The 19,218-nt window shown below is 38.6% G+C and overlaps 1 protein-coding gene across 1 annotated transcript in view; it reads right to left on the bottom strand.

Annotated features, from left to right (window-relative positions):
- Nucleotides 1-397: 397 nt before the first annotated feature.
- The window catches only part of LOC128540909 (uncharacterized), a 75,584-nt gene continuing 56,763 nt past the window's right edge, over nt 398-19,218 (bottom strand). Inside the window, exons 10-12 of the mRNA XM_053510902.1 lie at nt 2,516-2,620; nt 1,473-1,541; nt 398-1,308 (exon numbers count right to left, since the gene is read on the bottom strand). Of these exons, the coding sequence (XP_053366877.1) occupies nt 1,476-1,541; nt 2,516-2,620 (171 nt within the window). The 3' untranslated portion in view covers nt 398-1,308; nt 1,473-1,475. The remainder of the gene's footprint in view (nt 1,309-1,472; nt 1,542-2,515; nt 2,621-19,218) is intronic.

Here is a 19,218-nt window from a genome sequence, read left to right as displayed (position 1 = left end):
AGTTCTATGGTGCAGTGGACGGCATTTGGAAAAATTGATGACTGAACTCAGGACTATTTTATTTTACAGTGGAACCTTGGATTATGAGCGTAATTCCTTTAAGAAGTGGCCTCATATTCCAAAACACTTGTAAATAATAATAAAAAACAAAATCCATAAGAAATAATGGAAACTCAAATTATTTATTCCACAGCCCAAAGCGATGTGTGTGTGTGTGTGTGTGTGTGTGTGTGTGTGTGTGTGTTTTGTGTGAATCTAAAGTAAAAGGAGAGAAGGAATCAGCCCCTCCCGTCTCCCCCTTTTCATCTTACACAGTAAACCTTTCTCCTCGGAAAGACTGTTTTGTTAGAAAAATTAGCAAGGAACATCGCGCAGGTGTAAAGGCTAGAGTGTGTGTGTGTGTGTGTGTGTGTGTAAAGGGGCATGGTGTCAAATTACGCGCGCGCACACATAACGATAGGCTGAAACAGAGAGAGATAAAATGGATTGTTACCTCTCTAAAGAGACTTTCTTTTGCTCTACACGTGCACACGTGTTATAAGACACAGTACTCTGAAATTCTACACACACGCTTACAGACACAAAATAAAATGTTTAACACGTACACACATGGTCACAGTGTTATATTAAACAGAACACGTGTGCACGGATGTTAAGTATACCAGTGAGAGACGCGCACTAAGACCCAGCAGTGAAGACGATTACCCACAATTCTGCAGCGCAAGAGAGAGAAAAACCGCATGCGTGATACATGATAAACGGTACTCATAAACCAAGACTTGTTCATTTTCCAAGTCAAAATTTATTACAATTTTTGCTCGTCTTGGAACACTTACAATCTGTTACTCGCAATTGAAAGTTTCACTGTACTTGAATTTAATAAACTGTAAAACTCTAATGACAAGTAAAAAAAAAATAATCTGTCTTAGAGTGAATTCCATCTTTGAAAAAGCCCTCCCAAAGCAGAGGGTTGCGCTACTATCAGCTAATTTAGAATAATATCCAGAAGCATGCCCACTAAAAGTTTGATTTATATATTTTCTTAAAAAAAAGTAGTGAAGCTGAAAATTTCATTTGTGGCCTGTTAACTAAAGTTTGGTTTGTTTGACAGATGATCAGCTGTTTTATTATCCTTAACGGGTAAAATGGGTTAACTGGTAAAAAATCAATGGTCATGCAACTACCATTTTCTGGCACAATGAACATAAAGTGTTTCTTAAATCTTTTCCATTTAAGGACTTACTAAGCCACACAATCTTCTGTCCTGAGTTTGAAGAATTTGCTTTAGTTTATGGAATGAGGTTCTGCCTAAAGGTAAAAACATTTTTGCTTTAAAAACAAATAAAAGAATAGTGGAATTTTGTACAAGAACAAACTATGTTAAAAAAAGTTTATTACACAGTGTTTATTATGAGTGTATTGAAGTACTATAAATTGCTAAATATAAAAAGGTATATAGGGAAAAATCATACCCGCTAAGAACCGGAGGGCTGAGGTTCAAGAGCCAGTGTCTGAAGTTCATGACTGTGTAAAGGTGAGTCCTATGTTTAAAACAAGACATAATTTTAGGACAAATTCTGCTTAATTATTTAAATAATCTAATTTACAATAAATTAAAATGTAATTAATTTATCAATTAATTAAAATGGTTGCAGTGTGTGAGCAGAAAATAAAATTTTGCTTCTCTGATCACATTTTTATTTTTCAACAGAATTAAATCTGAATTTAAAATTTGAAATTAGTTTCCTTCTGGTTAATTAAAAATAAACCTGGGAATTAAAGTTCTATAGAAATTCCATTTGAATTTTCTATTTAAAAAAAATAATAAACCCAATGTGAGATTGTATTTAGTAGGGATTTTTCACCTGAGAGGCTGCTGGGGTGATTTGTAGTTTACTTAGCAAACTGAGGCTGCTGTTTTGTTTAAGCACCTCCAAATTAATTGTTTTTGCTTGGACATTTTTTAATAATTATATTTTAGCTTGTGACCATTTCTTATACTGCACATAATTGCCTTTTTGCACAACATTCTGGACATTGTGGACATTCCTTATACATTATACACAAGTAGACACACTGCCACAATCGTGTGTGTATGTGTATATACATGTGTGCATATGTGTGTATGTGCATATGTAGATATATATAAATATATATATATATATATATATATATATATATATATATATATATATATATGTGTGTGTGTATATGTGAGTATATTCTGTATGTGTATATGTGTATACTTATGCTCACTTTTTTTATTATTATTATTTTAATAACACTTGCACAATATTTTACTACTGTATTATCCATATGTATATTTATTCTTATAATTGTACACCACTATTTGCTTGTGTAGCTTGCACATAAGAATTTCACTCACGTGTACGGTACCAGTGTACCAGTAACAGGATGTGACAATAAAAGCGACTTGACTTGACTTATGCACTTTTAAGTAGTATAATATCCGGCAACAACTTATACAAAAATACAAAAAAACACAAAAACTCACTGGATTTTTTGTCCGGAGAGAATGCTGCATATGACTGTGGTGGCGTCTTGAAACAACATGACTGTTGGCATATCTTGAAGGATATGAATAGTTTCTTACCTGCACCTATAATGACATGTTGTGCAGAAAAAAAAAACAATTACTGCCAAGAAAAAAAAAAAAGAGTTTGTGTGTAAATTGTGTATATTTTATAGCAGAATATATAGAAATAACAGAATTCTAAATAATTGTTGGGATGTAATCTAAAAATGGAATATAAAAATCAATGTCCAATGTCCTTAATGCAAATATCTAACCAGCCAATTAAATAACTGCAACACCATGTATTTATTAATGTAGACCTTGACTAGAAGATATATTAAAGTTCAAACCAAGAATCAGAAAGAAGAGAAAAGGTGTTTTAAGTGGGAATATGGGATTCTGGGAATCTGGGATTCTGGGATTTTCACACACAGCCGTCTCTAGTGTTTACAAAGAATAGTGTGAAAAAGAGAAAATACAAAGTGAGGGCAGTTCTCTGGGTGAAAATGTAAGAAAATTAAAGAAATTTGTAAGAAAATGGTAAAAATTTAAACGACGCTACTGACTATTATGAACTATTAAGGAGGTGTTAACAATATGATATTGACCTTATTATACTATGCTATGCTTTTGTATTTGTTGTTTTTGCAGTTTTTTGCACACACTTTCATTTTGCAAAAGGCAGTGTTTATTTAGTAAGTACATTTTAGTTTTTTTGTTTCGCTGGGGGACTATTATTGATTTTACATTTCGTCTGCTTTGCAAAAGTTACCACTCTTTATTATTTGAAAGTGTCAGTCAAGCTGTTCATATCACGTTTGAAGAAAAATAATATTTGTGTAATCCCGTCGTAATTAACACACATTTACAGCTGTGTGAAAACATCAATTAAACGGAAAAGCTGCACACAGATACAACTGCTTTAAAACAGTGTGAGGAGTAATATGGTATTATCAAAAGAGGGAAATACATGTCAGTATTTACAGTAACAAACATATTTGCATTCAGTTTATACATGTGGCACTTGCAATATTTATAAGACACTAATAAACATGATTAAGAGAAAACTGCATGCCTGCGCACACGTGATAGAGAGATTCACAATAACACATGCAGCACAATCACACTTTATATTCGGGATCTTTATTTTTAATTTTTTTTTCTTCTCTACTTCTTTTGTATCAATAATGATTCTCTTTTCACTGTGCTTTCTCCGTTTAATATTCTTTATTATTATTAATATTCTTTATTATTATTAATATTATTACCTTTGCTTTTGCTTTCCTTCTTCATTAGTTTTCATCCCCAGCATAACTTTGTTTGACAGCACAGTTAAATGCATGTATATATTTTGAATCTATATATTTCGTTTTTTTTTTTAGTTTTGAGCTTTGACAGTATATGTGTATGCAGGAGCTGTCATACAATACTTATAATATTTTACGTTTTGTAGGATTTTTTCTTAAGTGCGCTATTCCTTGAATGTTGTCGTTAAACCAATGCCCCTATGTTTGAATTCTCACCCCAAGCTTTTCTGAAAAGTTAGCAGCTATACCACATGTAAGAGCCATATTAAATTTTTTATGATTCTGTTGTTGTGTTTATTTAAAGTTTATTAGTTAAGCATTCATTTATGTTAATTGTAAGTTGTCCTGTGACATCATTCCATAATTGCATAGTTTCATGTCTATTATGCACGGTAGAAGTTGTTAGGACACGGAAGTTGTGGAGAACACAAGCCTTTGACCGTAATCAAAAAACCGTAATAAGATACAGCAAATAAGTTGTTGTTACCATAGTGGATTTATGCAAGTAAAGTGTAAGAAGTGTTAAACATTTGACGTTTAAAAAATAAACGAAGAGACAAAGAATTCATGGACGTCTGAGTCGTGAGTAAACCAGTTCAATAAGAAAGATACGTGTCAGAACTTGTGGAATAACATGCCCGTACATGCAAAGACAAGTGACAAAAAACAAGTTATGTTTTGAATTATAACCCAAAGTTTTTGACTTTTTTCTGCCGATTTTTCTCCTCCTTTGTCCATCTAGGGACTTCGTACTATAACAAAAAGGAAAGCTCTACTTAATTTTATATCGTATGGAGAAAATTCATTAGTTTGTTCATTCTATTTGAAGCTTCTGAACGTCTCGGAGCAGCGATTTAGTTCTGAACTCGCTTCCGTGAAGTTATCGCTAAAACAATATTAAATTTAAATAAATCAGATCTACCACAGCAGATAATAAACTATGCTATGTCATAACCGAAGCAAACACAACGAATATGTCTCGTTTCGTTCAGTGTTGCTAGGCAACGGACCACGCGCCTAATCGGCGGGAACGTGGTTCACTTGGCCGCGGTGTATTATAAACCTGCGGAATGTTTCACTGCTTATGTTCATGTAATAAAAGCGAGGGAAATGTGAAAGTGATGTGTGGCCACTGAATGAGAACTAAATCAAAGATTTCGGTAACTACACTGAGTGTAACATCTGCATAGTGACACTAAACAGCTGAACAACTTCACTTTCCCGTTTACCTCTGAGAAAAAAAAAGCTGTATTTTGTTTGTTTATATTTAGAATGTTTATAAAAGTACACGAAGTAGGCGCGCACAGACACACACACACACACACACACACACACACCTCCCCTGAGCCCTCGGTCAACATCTAATGACCGTCGATATGCAAATGAGTCAAGACGTAGCCTAACGTGGTGTCGTGTCAGATTTCAGCGGTCAAAGAAAGTGGAAAGACTTTGAAACAGTTGCAGCGTTTTTTTCAGTTACAACAAGCACAGCGATGAGTCCATGTTGTTTCACTGTTTATGACATAGTGACACTAAACAGCTGAAACTTTTCCATTTACCTCTGAGAAAAAAAAGCTTTATTTTGTTGGTTTATATTCAGAGTAACACCTTCCAACCACCTCTCATAGTCTATTGTTAGTTTTAATGATTTGGCTGAAACTAATTATCACTACATAAGTACCCCAACATCCCTGATCATGAGTTTCAGCTGAAACTAATTCTATACATGCAACACGTGTGCACGCTCTATTCAGGGGCAAGAGGGGCAGCGCTCAACTAAATGTCTGCACATGTTAATATATTCCTAAAATTAATATATTACAAGTTGATAAACTGATCTGCGGTAGCAGAAAAATCCGCTGAAAAAGGGACACTAAACAATACGGTATTAGATGTCCCTCATGTCTCTGTCCCTCTGCTGTGCGTATTCATTCACAGGCTGCAGCGCGCGCACGCGCGCTCACACACACACACACACCTCCCCTAAAGCAGTTGCAGCGTTTTTTCAGTTACAACAAGCACAGCGATGAGTATAAGAATACAATAAGGTATCAGTTTGGTCTGTGTAGTTAGTGCCCTTGTATAGAATAAATGAATGAATAACACATTCCAACCCCCTCTCAAGAGAGTGCCATAGTTTTGCAAAAATACTTGCAAAACATCAGCATACATTGGAGGGAACTTCTGAGGTGGTCAGTGATTGATGGCGCGGTCGTTCGGAGGGGGTTGTGATCACACCTACAGTTCTTTTGTTTCTAGGCTGTCGGTCAAATATCTCTTCACTTATATATATAAATATATATATATATATATATATATATATATATATATATATATATATATTTATTTTTTTTTATTATTATTTTTTTTAAAGAATTGCTGTAAATAAACATATGCAATTGATTTACCAGAAAGGACTATTCTTTTTTTTTTTGTGTAAACTTCAGGATCAAGTAATAGCGATTTAATCTAAAAAAAAAAAAAAATATATATATATATATATATATATATATATATATATATATATATATATATATATATATATATACACAGTGGTGTGAAAAACAATTTGCCCCCTTCCTGATTTCTTATTCTTTTGCATGTTTGTCACACAAAATGTTTCTGATCATCAAACACATTTAACTATAAGTCAAAGATAACACAAGTAAACACAAAATGCAATTTTTTAAATGATGGTTTAAATTATTTAGGGAGAAAAAAAAATCCAAACCTACATGGCCCTGTGTGAAAAAGTAATTGCCCCCTGAACCTAATAACTGGTTGTGCCACCCTTAGCAGCAATAACTGCAATCAAGCGTTTGCGATAACTTGCAACGAGTCTTTTACAACGCTCTGGAGGAATTTTGGCCCACTCATCTTCACAGAATTGTTGTAATTCAGCTTTATTTGAGGCTTTTCTAGCATGAACCGCCTTTTTAAGGTCATGCCACAACATCTCAATAGGATTCAGGTCAGGACTTTGACTGGGCCACTCCAAAGTCTTTATTTTGTTTTTCTTTAGCCATTCGGAGGTGGATTTGCTGGTGTGTTTTGGGTCATTGTCCTGCTGCAGCACCCAAGATCGCTTCAGCTTGAGTTGACGAACAGATGGCCGGACATTCTCCTTCAGGATTTTTTGGTAGACAGTAGAATTCATGGTTCCATCTATCACAGCAAGCCTTCCAGGTCCTGAAGCAGCAAAACAACCCCAGACCATCACACTACCACCACCATATTTTACTGTTGGTATGATGTTCTTTTTCTGAAATGCTGTGTTACTTTTACGCCAGATGTAACGGGACACGCACCTGCCAAAAGTTCAACTGTTGTCTCGTCGGTCCACAAGGTATTTTCCCAAAAGTCTTGGCAATCATTGAGATGTTTTTTAGCAAAATTGAGACGAGCCTTAATGTTTTTTTGCTTAAAAGTGGTTTGCGCCTTGCAATTCTGCCATGCAGGCCGTTTTTGCCCAGTCTCTTTCTTATGGTGGAGTCGTGAACACTGACCTTAATTGAGGCAAGTGAGGCCTGCAGTTCTTTAGATGTTGTCCTGGGGTCTTTTGGATGAGTTGTCTCTGCGCTCTTGGGGTAATTTTGGTCGGCCGGCCACTCCTGCGAAGGTTCACCACTGTTTCATGTTTTTGCCATTTGTGGATAATGGCTCTCACTGTGGTTCGCTGGAGTCCCAAAGCTTTAGAAATGGCTTTATAATCTTTACCAGACTGATAGATCTCAATTACTTTTGTTCTCATTTGTTCCTGAATTTTTTTTTGGATCTTGGCATGATGTCTAGCTTTTGGGGTGCTTTTGGTCTACTTCTCTGTGTCAGGTAGCTCCTATTTAAGTGATTTCTTGATTGAAACAGGTGTGGCAGTAATCAGGCCTGGGGGTGACTACAGAAATTGAATTCAGGCGTGATAAACCACAGTTAAGTTATTTTTTAACAAGGGGGGCAATCACTTTTTCACACAGGGCCATGTAGATTTGGATTTTTTTTTCTCCCTTAATAATGTAAACCTTCATTTAAAAACTGCATTTTGTGTTTACTTGTGTTATCTTTGACTAATAGTTAAATGTGTTTGATGATCAGAAACATTTTGTGTGACAAACATGCAAAAGAATAAGAAATCAGGAAGGGGGCAAATAGTTTTTCACACCACTGTATATATGGGAAAGATTAAGAAACACACTGAAGCGGAATCAAACAATGTTGATAAGTTCAAGCTTAGATTAATATATAAACTGCTTCAAAGTCTTACTCCGGGACCGCTGAGACTATATATATATATATATATATATATATATATATATATATATATGTATATATGAGAGAGAAAGAGCGCATCTTTATACATTTGGAATCTGCATCTACATTTTCTGTTGCATGTATAGAATTAGTTTCAGCTGGAACTCATGATCAATGGTGTTGGGTTACGTAGTAATTATTTAAATTTAATTTAATTTATAAAAATTTATAAAAATTTATAAAAATATAAATTATGTAGTAATTAGTGTCTGCCAAATCACTAAAACTAACAAAAGACTATGAGAGGTGGTTGGAATTATATATGAACTAAAATACAGCTTTTTTTCTCAGAGGTAAACAGAAAAGTGAAGTTGTTCAGCTGTTTAGTGTCACTATGTGATAACCAGTGAAACAACGTGGACTCATCACTGTTCTTGTTGTAACTGAAAAAACGCTGCAACTGCAGTGCAATCTTTCCACTCCGTGACCGCTGAAATCCGACACGACACCACGTTAGGCTACGTCTTGACTCATTTGCATACCAACGGTCATTAGATGTTGACCGAGGGCTCAGGGGAGGTGTGTGTGTGTGTGTGTGTGCACACGCGCGCCTACTTCATGTACTTTTATAAACATTCTAAATATAAACAAACAAAATACAGCTTTTTTTTTTCTCAGAGGTAAACGGAAAAGTGAAGTTGTTCGGCTGTTCAGTTTCACTATGCAGATGTTACACTCAGTGTAGTTACCAAAATCTTCGATTTAGTTCTCATTCAGGGCCAAACATCATTTCCACATTTCCCTCGCTTTTATTACATGACCATAAACAGTGAAACAATTCGCAGGTTTATAATACACCGCGGCCAAGTGAACCACGTTCTCGCCGATTAGGCGCGTGGTCCGTTGCCTAGCAACACTGAACGAAACGAGGCATAATCGTGGTGTTTGCTTCGGTTATGACATAGCATAGTTTATTATCTGCTGTGGTAGATCTGATTTATTCAAATTCAATAATGAGGCTTTACTGTATATCCTCAGGAGGGGTCATTACATATGTAATATGTAAAACAATATTGTTTTAGAGAAAATTTCACGGAAGCTTCTAACAGAATGAACAAACTAATGAATTTTCTCAAAACGTTATAAAATTTAATTAAAGCGAATCCCCTAAATGTCCTTATGAAATATCGCTGAATATCAACGCCAGAATAAATGGCGAATTGTCGATATTTCACGGAAGCGCATATATATATATATATATATATATATATATATATATTTATATATATATATATATATATGAGATAGTTACATATACGCACTGAATGACGCATAGATAGTTGGCGCGATTCCTTGCGCCATCTGCTGAGAGAAATGAGAATCGCAGGTTGGAAAAGGCAGGAAACGGCATGACCGGCGCGCAGCTGTCAGCGATTTCACGTAAATAAGAGCAAAATAGCTTTATACTGGCTTTTACTGGTGCGATTTTAAAAATGTAAGCATACAGGGTGATTAACCTCACAGAACTAGGAAAAGTCATGAAAGGAGGGTCCTGGAATTTGATCGAGTGTGTAGTATTTTCTTTTTTACCCCCTTGCGGTCAAATGACCGCTGCTCGGCGCGTCTAGTGTTAAAAGTGCACCTTACCTGCATGTGAATTCTCAGAAGAACACGCAGTAACTGTTGATGTCAAGAACTAACCTGAGGTGACCAAAAGACTTAGCTTTAGCGGTTAGCCCTTTGTAGCGTGAATGGTAAACCCAAACGCGGAAGAACACGAGTAGGCAGGATAATCACGCTCTTTAATCTAAGGACTCTCACGAATGGGGAGCAAGGGAAAGACACAATCTAACCCGCGTCCTATAAATGCACACTCAATCAGAAAGCAAGACCAATAAAGTGAGTACTCACGATTCGACGAACGATTCCGACGAGACATGGGCCAAACTCAATGACTGAGCAAGATGCTATGGTTTGTTTACTCCTTTTATACTTCCTGGTTCACGACCGCTTCACTTCCGGGTCCTAGTGCCGGTCGCGTTCCGAGTGTGCATGACAGTTAATAAGTAATTGAAACCGTAAGAGGATTTGCCTGCCTTGAAATTCGCTATGGCAGACGACGATGACATCGCTGCCTTTACCAAGTCTGAGCGTGTGAGGGCGCTTATCGACAAAGGTTTGGAAGAGAAGCTTCACAAAATTATGAACGCCAGAAAAGGAAAGTTGAGTCAATTTACTGCAAAATCCAACGAAATAGAGTTGCTTATGGACAATGCTTGCAATGTGAATGATGTTGAAACTAAGTATTGTAAGTACAAAGGGCTGCTAGAAGACTTTATTGAAAGTAACACGGATGGGCTGTTGTGCTTAAAGGAAGAAGAACACGAACCAGATCAGGACTTCTTGTATGAGCCCAAATTGCTGTGCTGCACAGAATTCATGGCAAAAGTAGAGTTGTGGATTGCAGACACTAAGAGCCGCTTTAAGATGTCTCAAACATTCAACGATGAAGTTTCACCAATGGACAGCGTGTCAATGGTGGCGTCCAAGACACTCACTTCTAATAAGCCTGGTAGTGTAGCTACGGCAGTATCCAAAAGGTCCTCAACATCTGCAGCATCCTCAGCTCGCCTTAAAGAAGAAGCTAACAGAGCAGCTTTGTTGGCTGAAGCAGCAATCTTAGAAGAACGGCAGGTGTTAGAAATGGAGGAAGCACAAATGAAGACACAATTAGAAATGGAGAAAGCACAATTAAAGGCTGCACGGAGTCATTAGCAAGGCGGTTAAATGTTCAGGGCAGAAAAGTTGACATGATGTTAAGCACCATGAACTCGAAGAAACAAGTAGAAAGCTATGTGCTCACTGACTTGAAGGTTAGTGGTCTGGAAAAAAACACCTTTGTTGAACTGTCCAAAGTGTTTACACAAAAGAGCATCCCAGTCTCAGTGGAAAACATTCCACAACAGCATGACATTGATAAGTGGCCATACCTCAGTGAAGTGAAATTGCTTTAGATTGAGGCTGGAGTTGAACTTCTCATAGGCAACAAAGAGTATAAGCTTTTAGAATCATGGCAAGTAATTAACAGCAGGCACAAAGGGCCATATGCAGTAAAGACTGCTCTTGGATGGACTCTAAATGGACCTCTTCGAGAATCGGTGGAGGAAAGCATGTATGACAACGAGCAGGCGAGTGTTACAGCCAACAGAATTTCCATCGAAAGTGTGGAACAAATGCTGATACAACAGTACAACCATAACTTTCCTGAACGGAATTGTGATGATATGGCCGAGTTGTCACAAGAGGATTATCAGTTTTTAGACTCAGTGTCTAACTCTCTGCAGTTTACTGATAATTACTTCCATTTAAGAAAGCAGCTATTCAAATGCCCAACAAACGAAGTGCAGCCATGCAGCACACACTGAATCCCTTCGATCTTTTCACGAGGAGTATACAAACTTCATGAACGACATGTTTGAAAAAGGTAATGCATTCAAGGTCCCTACACCTCACTTGAGTCGACAATATTCAAGATTCAAGATTCAAATAACTTTATTAATCCCAGAGGGAAATTGCTTATGCTCGGTTACAGATGCTCACAGTTGTTAACTAAGAAAGGTAATAAAGAATAAAGATAATAAATAAATAATAATAATCTTTTTTTTAAAAAGTTCCTAAAACAGTAAGTACCATCAGAATATGACTCAAGGCCACTTGTAAGTATTGCACAGTAATCTAGTATTGTTTATGTAATATTGTATTATTATATGTAATCTTGTATTACATATTTTATTGGAAAGTAGTATTGCAGTAATCATATTATTAATATGGTAAGTGATGTCCTGTTGTGTAACAGTTAGTGAAAAATCCACATACATGTGTGTATGAGTTACAGAGAAGAGTTGTAAATTTTTATGGCCGTTGGGAGAAAAGATCTCCTGTGGCGCTCTGTGGAACACTTGATAGTAATCAGTCTCTGGCTGAAACTGCTCCTCTGTTCAGCGAAGACACTGTATAGTGGGTGAAAAGGATTGTTCAAATGGATTGTACTTTGAATAGAATCCTCCTCTTCGCTACTACATCCACAGAGTCAAGCTCCATGCCTAGCAAAGATCCGGCCTTTTTAATTGACTTGTCCAGTTTATTCTTATCAGACACCTTAATGTTACCACCCCAACAGACCACAGCGTAAAAAAATGACACTCGCCTCAACGGTTTCATAGAACATCCGCAGAATGGTGTTACAGACACTAAAAGACCTGAGCCTTCGAAGAAAGTACAACAGACTCTGTCCTTTCTTGTAGAGTGCCGTTGTGTTGAGTGACCAGTCAAGTTTGTTGTCCAGATGGACTCCGAGATATTTGTATTCAGAGACCATGTTCACTATCTCCCCCTTTTTAGATATAGGAGTCACAGGGGTCTTGCTTCTTCTAAAGTCTACAACCATCTCCTTTGTTTTCCTGATGTTCAGTTGTAGGTGGTTATGCTCCCACCAGGAAACGAAGTCATCCACCACAGACTGGTACTCCGAGGTGTCACCCTCCTTTATACACCCAACAACCACAGAGTCGTCAGAGAACTTCTGCAGGTGGCATGACTCTGAGTTATATCTAAAGTCAGATGTATATAGGGTGAAAAGAAACAGAGACAGTACAGTCTCCTGGGGAGCTCCAGTGCTGCAGATCAAAGTCTCGGAAACACAGTTCTGTAGTCGGACATACTGGGGACGGCAGGTCAGATAGTCCATGATCCACGAAACCAAGCGGGTGTCAATGTTTATGTTCATTAGTTTCTCCCCCAGTTCTCCCAGTTGGATGGTGTTGAAGGCACTGAAGAAGTCAAAGATCATCCTTATGGTTGTCCTAGGCTTGTCAAGGTGAGAGTAGGTACAATGTAGCAGGTGTATTATGGCGTCATCGACTCCCATAAACGGCTGATAGGCAAATTGAAGAGGGTCCAGAGAGGACTTCACCAGGAGACGAAGTGTATCCAGGATCAGTCTCTCGAACACCTTCATAATGTGCGATGTCAAAGCAACAGGCCTGAAGTCATTCCGGGCACAAGGACGTGGTGTTTTGGGTACCGGCACAATGCATGATGTTTTCCACAGTGCAGGGACTTTTTGCAGAGACAGGCTCAGGCTAAAGAGGTACTGGAGGACACCACATAGTTGGGGAGCACAAGATTTCAGGACTCTTGGATTGATCTTATCCGGACCTACAGCTTTTGTAGGGCTGATCTTCCTGAGGCCATGTTTTACCTGATCCACTGAGATATTGATTACTGAGACTGATCTCTGTGTAGAAGAGGACATAGGAGCAGGAAAGTGTGGATTGGGGCTGAAGCTGGGAGAAGTGTGAGACATAGGGACATCAAATCTATTAAAGAAAGTGTTATCAATAGCCTGGCCGCTTGTCTTATAGCCAGTGATGCTTCTCATGCCCCTCCACACCTCTCTTGTGTTGTTCTGTTTCAGCCTTTGTTCCAGTTTTCTCCTGTATGACTCTTTCCCCTCCTTGATTTTGCCAGTTAGCATTTTTTGAGCCTTCTTCACTGCTTCCTTATCACCAGACCTAAAAGCAATTTTTTTGCATTTAAACACGCTTTAATGTCCTTGGTGACCCAGGGTTTGTTGTTGGGGAAACAGCGAATATCTCTCATCGGTACACATGTGTCAACACAGAAGTTAATGTACTCTGCGATGCAGTCTGTCACTCCATCAATGTCCTCGCCATATGATGCACTGAGAACCCCCCAGTCCGTAGCCTCGAAACAATCCTGTAATGTAGCAGTGGCTCCGTCTGACCACCTTCTTACACTCATCACTATGGCAGGTTGTCTCTGAACAAGGGGTTTGTATGTTGGCATGAGGTGGACCAGGTTGTGATCCGACCTCCCCAGGGGGGGGGAAGTGCTGCAGCACCGTAAGCACCTTTAACATTAGCATACAGCAGGTCTAGTGTCCTCTTCCCCCTAGTGTGGCAATCCACATATTGAGTGAAAGTGGGAATAGTCTTGACCAGCGATGTGTGGTTGAAATCACCGGAGATCAGGAGAAAGGCATCAGGGTGTCGAGTCTGGAGTTTGGCAGTTACAGAATGAATGACGTCACACGCGGCAGTGGCATTTGCGGATGGAGGAATGTACACAGCCGTTATTATCACATGGAAGAATTTTCTTGATAAATAATATGGGCAAAGTCCAAGAGCCCACAGTTCAATATATGGACTTCAAACGCACTCCTTAACAGTCACATGACCGGGGTTACACCACACGTTGTTGATGTAAACAGCCAGCCCCCTTCCTTTCCTCTTACAGCTCGCTCTCCTTGTCCTGTTGCTCCGTATCGCGCTTGAAGCGGCAGTGGCATTTGCGGATGGAGGAATGTACACAGCTGTTATTATCACATGGAAGAATTCTCTTGGTAAATAATATGGGCAAAGTCCAACAGCCCACAGTTTAATATCTGGACTACAAACATGCTCCTTCACAGTCACGAGACCGGGGTTACACCACACGTTGTTGATGTAAACAGCCAGCCCCCTTCCTTTCCTCTTACCGCTCTCTCCTTGTCCTGTCGCTCCGTATCGCGCTTGAAGCCGTCCAGTGTAATATTAGAGTTAGGCACATCACTGTGTAACCAAGTCTCAGTAAAACACATCAGACTGCACTCGCGGAAAATGTTTTCAGTCCTTAACAAAGTTGTCAACTCGTCCATCTTATTGTCCAGAGATCTCACGTTGCCCATGATGAGAGACGGGACATACGGCTTGTACTTTCTCATTCTTTCCTTATGCGCCGCGCATTTCTCTTCCTCTTTTGCTCCTCTGTGCCGCTTACTTCTACCTTTGCATCCTCTTGTTGTCCTTCTCCGTATCTCATCCGGAATGTTTAGAGTCCTATACAGAATCGGGTCTCTAATGCCGGCCGGCTTCAGTGCGATCAGCTGTTAACAAAGGAGCCGGCTTCTTGCTGTTGCACGCTGATCACCCGGAACGCCGAAAACGTAATTAATATTGCGTAACTCAGAACAAGAACATTTTCAAAACGCATGGTTTGAAAGGGCGACCTAACTTGTTAAATACAAAATAAAGGTATAAGTAAATAATGGAAGGAAAGTATAATAAAAAGTAAAAACACATGAAAATTCCGAGAGCAACCGCACCAAGCTGCTGCACGCTCGCGCATGCACATACTAAAAGTATGACAAGATGGTCTAGTGTGGTATATACCACACCATGGTGTTTATCATCCTCAAAAGAAAAAGCTAAGGGTGGTCTTTGACTGTGCTGTCAGCTACCAGGGAGTATCATTGAATAGCGAGCTCCTACAGGGACCAGACATGACGAATTCACTCATGAGTGCTTACACGCTTTAGACAAGAGGAATTTGCCATGATGGCAGATGTGGAAGCCATGTATTATTAGGTGAGAGTCCCGGAAAAAGACACAGATTTGCTGCGCTTCCTATGGTGGCCGAACGGAGATGTAAATCAAGATTTGATCGAGTACAAGATGGTCGTTCATCTGTTTGGTGCAAAATCGTCTCCAAGTGTTGCTAACTTCGCCCTTAGAAAAACAGCAGAAGAAAACCGCAGCAATGCATCTGCTAAGGCAGTCAACACAGTACTTAGAAACTTTTATGTAGACAACTGTTTGAAGTCTGTTTTGAGCCATGATCAAGAAGTTGCGTTATATAACAATCTCACCAACCTTTGTGCAAGTTGAGGGTTCCACCTCACCAAGTTGGCAAGTAATAGTTGTGCCCTACTGACTTCTATTCCCGAGAGTGAAAAAATCAAAGACATGAGAGACTTAGATTTGAGTAAAGATGCACTTCCTGTCAAGAGAGCTCTAGGGGTGTTGTGGTGCATCAATTTAGACACGTTCAAGTTTAAGATTAGTTTAAAAGAGCAGCCTGCGACCAGAAGAGGAATCTTGTCAATTAACGATCCCTTGGGTTTCCTTGCACCTGTCATACTGCCAGCTAAGATCTTAATGCAGCAGCTGTGCAAAGAAAAACTCACATGGGATGACGACATTCCTGAACAGTTTGCAAAAGATGGAAGGCCTGGCTACAAGAGTTGCATCAATTGTCTGAGTTCAGTGTGGCAAGATGCATAAAACCAGTTGACTTTGAAGTTACAACTACAGCCCGACTTCATCACTTTTCAGACGCAAGTGAGATGGAATATGGAATTGTCTTATACCTCAAGCTGATAAATGCTGATGGACTCACACATTGTGCCTTTATGATGGGGAACTCTCGTGTAGCACCTCTGAAACAAACCACTATTCCGCGAATGGAATTGACTGCGGCAGTTGCTGTGAACACTGACAAAATGTTGAAAGGCCAACTGGAAATGGAGTTGCTGGAGTCTATATTTTGGACTGGCAGTACAACTGTTTTGAGATATATTGACAACGAAAAATATCATTTTAAAACCTTCGTTGCCAACAGAATTGCCATTATAAGAGAGTCAACCAAGCCACAGCAGTGGAGGTATGTCAATACTTTAAAAAATCCAGCTGATTCTGCATCCAAGGGAGTATCCTGTGAGAAATTCAGGAGAAATGTCAATTGGATCCATGGTCCCTCTTTTCTCAAAGAACCAGAGTGTAGATGGCCTGAGAACATTCATGACCTGTCGATAAAGGAGGACGATAACGAGATTAAACATTCAGCTTCAGAGAATCTCGCGAGTACTACAGAGAGCACAGAGGCTGTGAGCAAACTGATTAATTATCACTTTGACTGGTACAAGTTGAAAAGATCCGTTGCCTGGATTCTTCATATCAAGGACATGCTTAAACAGAGAACAAAAAAGGTTAAAAGACGTGTAGATGACCCAATTACAGAAAACCACTCTCTCTGACAATTCAGGACTTAACAAGAGCAGAAAATGAAGTCATCAAGTTCATTTAAGGCCAGAAATTTCCATGTTGCAAAAGGGTGATGCATCTGTAAAAAGGAACAGTTGCTTCTCCAAACTAGATCCAGTACTGCAGGATGGAGTGCTGAGAGTTGGAGGACGTCTTGGTAGGTCTGCAATGTCTGAGCATGTAAAACATCCAGTCAAATACCTAAAGATTCACATATCACAACTTTAATCTTAAAAGACATTCATGAAAAGGTCGGACAGAACTGCCATGTGACAGAATAACACCAGATCACCCACCCTTCACTAACGTAGGAGTTGACTATTTCGGACCCTTCGATGTCAGACGAGGTTTACTTGTCTGACAACAAGAGCTGTGCATATTGAAGTTGCGCAGTCACTGCATACAGACTCCTGTTTGAATGCCATTCGACGCTTTGTGTGCAGAAGAGGCCGCCAGGTGTCAGTCATGAGAAGTGACAATGGAACAAACTTTATAGGTGCTGAGATTGAATTGCGTAAAGCTATCCAACAGTGGAATCAGTCAAAAATTTAAGGGGTTCTCATGCAAAAGGGGATACAATGGATATTCATCTCACCCTTTGGGTCCCATTTTGGTTGAATATGGGAAAGGCAAATAAGATCAGTCAGAAAGATCCTGAGATCTGTACTAAAAAAATAAACACTAAATGATGAGAGCTTGCATACATTCCTGTGTGAGATGGAAGCAATAATGAATGACCGACTTCTTACCACTGTTACGGATGATCCCACAGATCTGGAATCCCTGACACCTAACCACCTGCTGTTAATGAAAAGACAGTCAAACCTGCCTCCTGGACTTTTCAAAAAAGAGAACATTTATGCACGTCGCAAGTGGAAGCAAATTCAGTACTTTGCTGACTTATTCTGGAAGCGATGGGTGCGTGAATATTTGCCCTTGCTTTAGGAGCATCAAAAATGGATTCAAGTGAGAAAAAAACATTCGATTGGAAATGTAGTTCTAATAATTGATGAGTCTTCTGCAAGAAATTCATGGGTCGTCGGACGAATCACGGAAGTGTTCTCTGATAAAAAAGGACTTGTGAGACGTGTGCTGATTAAAACAAAGACCAATACGCTGGAAAAACCTATTGACAAGTTGTGCCTCATATGTGAAATGGACTGTTAATTGTTTCATAACTAGTTATGACTTTTTCTTTGGTACGCAAAGATATGAACACTCTAAGACAAATAGTATACATTTAGAAGGTTTAAAGTGATGATTAATGTGAATGGTAAAACTGCATGGCTGTATCGTTAAAAAAATTTTTTATTGTCAGTCTCCCTGCCTGTCAATTAGGGGCTGGAAATGTAAGAGCCATGTTAATTTTTTTACAATTCTGTTGTTGTTTTTATTTCAAGTTTATTAGTTAAGCATTCATTTATGTTAATCGTAAGTTGTCATGTGACGTCATTCCATAATTGTGTAGTTTCATGTCTATTACGCACGGTAGAAGTTGTTAGGATACGGAAGTTGTGGAGAACACAAGCCTTTGACCGTAATAAAAAAAAACGTAATAAGATACAGCAAATAAGGTGTTGTAACCATAGTGGATTTATGCAAGAAAACTGTAAGAAGTGTTGAACGTTTGACGTTAAAAAATAAATGAAGAGACAAAAGAATTCATGGACGTCCGAGTCGTGAGTAAACCAGTTCAATAAGAAAGATACAGATGTCGCCATTAAGACTGCGCGTTTTCCCGCAAGATGCCGCAATTAAGCGCGCTGCCTGTCCCAACTTGCCACGAGCAACATTCGGGAATTTAAATAAATGTTTTGTGCTTTACTGAATATCCGCCAGATGGCGCATGGAAGGACTTTATCTAAAAGCCGGACCAAGTATAACGATGAATTGTGTATACTGTAATTAGTTAGCCTAAAACAATATTGTTTCCAATGTTGAAGCAAACATGATTTTTTTTGGTTTACAGTAGATCTTTCATGATGTATGTGTGTATATGTGCTTAAAATTAATTTCATAAGGATGAAATGAGATGCCCAAATTCGTGCTTTAAAATGAATAGTAAGTTTCTTAGACTGTATAGTTTTTTAAATGTCTTAAAAGGGACAAAACAGTGAAAGACATGGCAATGATATGTTTAAATGATATTAAAATTAGTTTAATTTCCTAATAGTAGGCTATCTGATAGTGTTGACTATATGAATGTCCTAATTCGCGAATATGCCAACATATTTTATTTAAAATGTAA

Source organism: Clarias gariepinus, chromosome 14 (assembly GCF_024256425.1).
Source record: "Clarias gariepinus isolate MV-2021 ecotype Netherlands chromosome 14, CGAR_prim_01v2, whole genome shotgun sequence".
NCBI lineage: Eukaryota > Metazoa > Chordata > Actinopteri > Siluriformes > Clariidae > Clarias > Clarias gariepinus.
Note: the sequence above shows the minus strand (reverse complement) of the source record. Positions and strands in the feature narration are given on the sequence as shown.